This window comes from Helianthus annuus, chromosome 15 (genome assembly GCF_002127325.2).
Source record: "Helianthus annuus cultivar XRQ/B chromosome 15, HanXRQr2.0-SUNRISE, whole genome shotgun sequence".
In the NCBI taxonomy this organism is placed as follows: Eukaryota; Viridiplantae; Streptophyta; class Magnoliopsida; order Asterales; family Asteraceae; genus Helianthus; species Helianthus annuus.
This window is the reverse complement of record NC_035447.2, coordinates 156,044,690-156,051,581: the sequence shown is the minus strand read 5'-3', so window position 1 is coordinate 156,051,581 and position 6,892 is coordinate 156,044,690. Positions and strand designations below refer to the sequence as shown.

At 34.6% G+C, this 6,892-nt stretch overlaps 1 protein-coding gene across 1 annotated transcript; it reads right to left on the bottom strand.

The window, feature by feature from the left end:
• Window positions 1-1,976: 1,976 nt before the first annotated feature.
• On the bottom strand, window positions 1,977-3,314 carry LOC110912854 (early nodulin-like protein 2). The gene is made up of 2 exons (XM_022157671.2): window positions 3,089-3,314; window positions 1,977-2,529 (listed from the first exon to the last, which is right to left on the bottom strand). Exons 1-2 carry the CDS (start codon window positions 3,306-3,308, stop codon window positions 2,108-2,110), a joined length of 642 nt encoding a protein of 213 aa, XP_022013363.1. The 5' UTR covers window positions 3,309-3,314; the 3' UTR covers window positions 1,977-2,107.
• Window positions 3,315-6,892: the final 3,578 nt, after the last annotated feature.

Below are 6,892 nucleotides of genomic sequence, written 5' to 3'. Positions count from 1 at the left end.
ATATATATATATATATATATATATATAAAATCTATATTTTTGAGGTGTTACAGCACAAAAATAAAGAAAATAACGACATCTTTTAAGAAGTTAACAACGAATAAAATATAAAAATTATAATTGAGAAAAGAAACCATCACAACTTCAAAAGATTGATACTTCAAATTTCAAAATAAGGACTAAACTTAAAGGATAAAAACAAACACTAAACCGATCAAAAAACAAACAACAACAAAATTTAACTAACCTGTATTGTTTGACAAAGAGTCTGAGTCCGATTGTGACATAAGATTTAGGGTTCATCATGAGAAAAACAAACCATAACACATTCAGAACATTTATTCTTAAATTTAAAAAAAAAAATACTAAACATAAAGGATAGAAACAAATATTATACTAATAAAAAAACAACAATAACATTTAACTAATCTCTGTTGTTTGACGAATGATCTGAGTTCAATTGTTATCCAAGATTTAGGGTTCCACATGAAAAAGAAAATCAACAAACATCAGTAACTTGGATAAATGTTGAACACATAATTAACCATCATAGAGATAACATAAATAAACCAGATTTAGGATCGATTTTGTAGATTTACCTTTAATTATGATAGATTCTTGATAAAAAAGAAGATGATGAACAGCGGGAGGAAGAACAGAGAACTGGTGGTGTCGGTAGGTGAGATATGAACAATAATTGAGAGTATAGAATTTGTATGATACGAATAATGTGAGTCGGTGTATTATAAAACCCATAATCCGACCCGAACTCAGCCGGATCCAGCATCCAAATGAAAGTAGGCTATGTAGAATTGATTCTCTCCCACAATCACTCTTTTTTTTTTTTTTTTGAAAAGAGAACTTCATTAAACCAACACGCCAAACCTCAAACCGAGGCGGCAACCAACAAAACAAACACCTACATAATTACAAATTTACACCATTCGTCCCAAGAAACCCTCAACGATTTAGATCTACTGTTCAACCATAAAAAACCCACTGACTTAATCTCGCTAATGACACCTCCTATGCTTATCGGATTGCTTTCAAACATCTCTTTTGAAAAGAGAACTTCATTAAACCAACACGTCGAACCTCAAACCGAGGCGGCAACCAACAAAATAAACACCTACATAATTACAAATTTACACCATTCGTCCCAAGAAACCTTCAACGATTTAGATCTAGTGTTCAACCATAAAAAACCCACTGACTTAATCTCGCTAATGACACCTGCTATGCTTATCGGATTGCTTTGGAACATCGCTTTATCTCTAGCTCCACCATAACATGTCACATAGCCCAAATCCATCTCATTTATTATATTATATAGATATAGATGAGATGAATCATGAGAAAACTATCAAGAACACTAAAAAGGAGGGGAATGGGAGTTTAATGAAGGAGGTGTAAAATTGGAAAAAATATATATTTTTAAAACATTTCTATTTTTTCTATAGGTTATCATTATATTTTAAATTGCACCATAAGATCACAAATTTTTTTATCTTTCATTCAAGTATTTTAAGCATATTCTTATGATATAAAAAAGGTCTAAGGTGTCGTACTTTTTTCAATACTGTTATTTATTATTACATATGTGAAACATTACGAAAATCCTAAACCCCCTAACCATCACCCTCGAAAAACCTAAACCCGCAACCACCCTCCTCCCCCCCCCCCCCCCAAAAAAAAAAAAAAAAATCTAAACCCCCACCCACACCCACCCACCAAAACAAGACATAAAAACTAAACCCTAAACTTAAATTTCCACCCCCTTGAATAGTTCGCCACCGATCTCATTCGTGTTACTGATTTGCTTACCTTCAATTGTGTTAAGCATGTTGTGTCGTGTAACCCGCTTATCAACCATGTACGTATAGCGTTTAAGAAAACAACACATTTAGATAAATAGTTCTGTTTCACACGATCTCTTTTAACACAACACATTCTATTGCCCTAGTGGTCACCAAGGATACCTTATTTGTAAAATGTAAATTATCAAATGCAACAAGAAATGAGAAAAATTAATACTCAAACTAACGAATTAAATCCAAGATTCACACAATCGAAACCTAATTCAAATGTTCACACAAGAGATAACAAACTAATAAACCCAGCCCAGCCCGAATACTATCATGGCAAGTGACCCAATCAAGGTGGCAGAAATTGCTGGTTTTGTCGCCAGTGACCCTTCCGGTGCCGGTGCATTCACGTCCATGGGGTTACCGGTCGGAGAAGATGACGCGATTCCACCCGCTGGAACCGGTGAAAAGCTGCCCGGAGCTAGTGCAATAGTAGGTGGTGTTTGATTTTTCCTTGGGGACAAAACGACGACAGTTAGCTTCTGACCCTGATCACAGTTCGATTTATTGCCACTGATGAAGTAAAAAGGTCCTGAACGATTCAAATTGAAGAAAGAATCGCCACTGCCGGTAAGGGTGGTGATGGGGTTATTCGTGTTGCAACTACCGTAATCGCCTCTGTTGACCTCCATTACAGAATCCGACCCACCATTATACTTGAAATCTGCAAGTCAAGATTCATAATTGTTAACACCCACTTCACAAAATCAAAATGAAAGGAATGCAACGAACTGAATCCAGACGGAGCTCACCTTGTTTCATTTTCGTGAGTTCGGTTGCTTCCTTATAACAAAATATAATATAATATTTGGTTTATCGAATTTTATACATAATAATAAAATAATTATTTCGTAATATATATTTAAAACAAAACAAAATTTGAATAAATAATTTGTTTGTTAGGCTCGGTGAACTACTTGAGCTCGATAAATGAAACTCGAGCCTAGACTCGTTTGTAAAACTAATTTATTTTAAGGCTCGAGTTCTGGCTCAAGCTCGAGCTCGACTGAATTCAAACTTAGCAGGGTAGGGTTTGCTATTTAGAAGAGGATAACGGCGCAACTTGTTGCTTTCTACCTGCCATTAGTCTATAATAGTCTCTGTTTTTTGAATTTATTAATATAACTTATAACGAATAGATCTCAAGTGCTTGAGCTCAATTACCTCTGTAATACCAAATCAAATATTCCAAAAACCAAAAAAACAAGGACATAAATACTTACGGAGATTGTCGTTGACATTAAACCTCAATCTGCCTGACCAATGATCGTATGCTTCAGAAGGGTGTAAAGTCCAGCCGTCTTTGCCGCCAACGGTCAAATTGAAAGCCTTGGAAACACAGAGTAAAGTGGAGAATAATGTGAAGAAAACGTAGAGATATGTGTGAAAGGAAGCCATTGAATTATTGAAAGAAGAGGGTAAAAGCAAGATTGCAGTGGGCATTGTTGGGGATGATGGAGTTTATAAAAGGCAATGAAATGACGATGATATGCCCACGCGGCAAATGCAGAATGAGTTAACGGCTAGATATGCATGCGTTTCAAATGAGATGCAAAATTTCGAATTATTTATATTGTAATGTAATTTTGTTGGGGTGAGGGTGGGTTAAAGAAGTTTACCAGATTACCGGTTTATATTAAATAGATGAGTAATCAACCAAAATAGGTTTAGGGGTGTTTCGTGTTGCGTTTTCAAAATAGATTATGTGTTTTAAAATAGATTTTGCGTTTTTAAAACTACGTTTTGAAAAAGCATGTAGGTACATGATTCTTCAAAACTGCGTTTTTAGAGGCAGATAATCACTTTTTTATTCAAACATTTTTTTAGATTATTTATATTTTACAAACGCAATAATCAAATAATCACTTCAAAACATAATCCCAAACATCATCTTAGATAAGATTCATTTAAAAAGTTTGTTTTTCTTAATTATACCACTAAGATTCAAAATTGTTACCAGATTTATCTACTTTTCTAATCTTGTTAAAAACTAATGTACAATAAGAAATACTTAAGTCAATTCTTTTTAAATATTACTTTTTAACAGTAGATTGAGTATATTTATAATTAAGACTATAGCTAATATAAAGCATTTAGCTTGCATTTGGTTTATGTGGATTTAGTATTTGAAGAGAATGCATTAGAGGGTTTGCATTTGAATTTATGGGGGAAAATAATGTATTTGTTGGGATGGTGGGCGTTTGTTTTGTATTTATTTTATTCTTTTCATATTTTAATTTATTTTGATATTCATATACACTATAAGCTTTAGTGATTTGTATTTCATTTTTTTTTTCATTTCAAATATAGTAATTAGACAAAATAACAAAAAAAAATGTAATTTTTTATTTTAAAACATAAGTTTTGTAATGTTGCTTTAATAAAAGCTAGAGAAAAATGCTCGGATAGTCCCTGTGGTTTCGCCTTTTTTCATCTATAGTCCCCAACTTTTTAAAATTACCTGAATAGTCCCCAACTTTTCATTTTTTGTTCCCGGATAGTCCCTGGGTCTAACTTCAGTTTGTTTTCTCTGTTAAGAGGGTGTGAAATAACAAAAATACCCTTTCCTTAAAAGGCCAAACCATAGGGACTATCCGGGCATCTTCTTCATTTTTATTTATAAAACCCCACCACCACACTTCATCTTCAACCTCCACCCACCATCACCCTCCTCCACCCTCCACCATCACCGTCGCGCAGAACCACCGCCGTTGTCGTCGTCCTCGTTGACTTTCAGTTGTAATTTTGATAATTTCGACGATTTTCGGACTGTTTTTGGTGTGTTGTTTGAAATTTTCGAACTTTCATTTAAGCATTCTATTGATACACGATGAATTTCATACATCAATTTAAGAATTGAAATCGTTTGGAATTGTTGATGTTTTCATTCAAAATCTGAATCGAATTTAAAAGATATAAATTTATTAATTAATGTTATCATTTATAGAATCAGAAGTTGTAGGTGTTAGTTGCTTTGTGTTTGTCAAATAGAAAAAGGAAAAAGATAAGAACAGATGCGATGGTTTCTTTGATGTTTACGGATTGAATCTGGAAGTAAGTTTTAGAGTTTCATTGAGACACGGAAGTGAATCGGATATAACTTGTGCTAGAGTTGCAGATTGAATCGTTAAAAACTTTGTTGTTGTTGCTCATCGAGTAGAAAGAAGAAAACAAGATCGACAAGTTTTGGTAATTGCAGATTAGAAAACGAGCTCGTTTTATATTGTTTCCTCCGTCGCAGATCTCCAGCGGGATCCGGATCCGGTTAATGTTATAAGCAGAGTTGTGGTTGGGCGGCACAAGATTCGGATCCGATGGAGGTTAAACGAGAACAGGAGGTTCACTACGGGTTTAGAAATCCAAGAGGTTTGATTGTTGTGGTCGGGCGCCGTCGATTTATCAACACTGGCGGCAGTTGTACATGGCGGTGGAGATCCGTTGTGCCGGCCACCCTCCATCTGTCACACCCTGACTTTTGCGGAAGCGTGATTATGGGGTGACTTACTTATTATCATTGCATTCAACCATATCAAAGAATCTATATGATAATACTAAAGATTTGTCATCCATAAAATGAGTTTAAAACATAACAACATTGTTTAAAACGTAGACTTCAAAATTTAAGTTTTACAAACCAGATGAATTTTGTAAAAGTTTGCTAAGGACTCGTCAATGATAATAGTTGTAATCCAAGTTTGGAAGACGTGTCTCGTCCAGGATTAAGACACACCGGCCAAACCCAAAAACCATGGATGACATCTTTATACTTAACATGACTTGAAATTCCAACGCCCGCCAGATCCGTACTTAATTTCCTGAAATACATGTAGTTTGGAAAACATCAACAAAAGTTGAGCGAGTTCATGTGTATGTGAGTCTGTATAAATTGTTAATGTGTGTCTGTATAGATTGTGAAATATGTCTGTATAAATGTATGTCCTTGGTATGTAGCAATAAGGAAAAACAGATCAATTAATGTGTAGCTAATACATTAATAAGTGATATGGCCTAGGAAGCACTCAAACCTGTAACGCGTACTTCATACCGGTCCTTCCGGCGGAACGACATAGTCACCACATGCAGCCACACGCTGGCCCATGTGTGGGGCTCGCAACACCCAATAGATCTATCACTCATGCCTCTCGGTCCTTATACAAGTATTAATGGTCTTACGATAATAGCCTATCCATTCACGTGATCTAACAGTAAATTCCTTAGCTAATCATACCATATATAAAAGTGTCTGTAATTGTCTGTAAAAATCTGTAAATGTCTGTAATGTCTGTAAAAATTGTAACATGTATTTCACCCCCGAAGTATAAAACTGAAAATAGTTAAGAGAAAAGGGGGTCATGAACTCACAGTATTGCGTCTTCGGTACTCGTAACCCAAATCTCCTCAGCAAACACGACTACCTACAATGGTCTAACGTCTATTAGACGAACGGGTCGTGCCTTGTCTTAGTATTGATTAGTGCCTTTGAGTTACGTTTTAAAGTGTCTTTAATATTTTAGTAATAATACTTCTCATGCTTATGTATCCGTATTTCCTTCCCAAGGATGGGATATTTTACATGGGTCTGTTCATATTGAGATTATATTTTTAAGTCCCATTTTAGAGAATACATATTTAACCATATTCCTGTATAAAACCAACCCCCATATTCTGTATTTCGTTATAAAAATTATGGCGAGTTTTATGCTTGAAAAACATAGTCTAGAATATACTAGTAACGCTTGTCCCGAAAATATTTACTAAGTGTTAGGATTTTTGGAAAATTTCGCCATAGTATTCTTTGTAAATAGAGGTGTCCATGCTTTAATAGCATATCATTTTCTTTTACTTATATCCCGTAGTTCATTTTCAACAATCAAACCGACATATAGACATACAAAGCATTACTTACTTTATTTCAGCTTCATCACCCAAAACTGGACTGTTTTCGAGGATTTTTATAAAATAGTTAACTTTTCCAAAAATTCCCAAATTCTTACAGAATGACACATACGATCCAAATTTTATTGTGT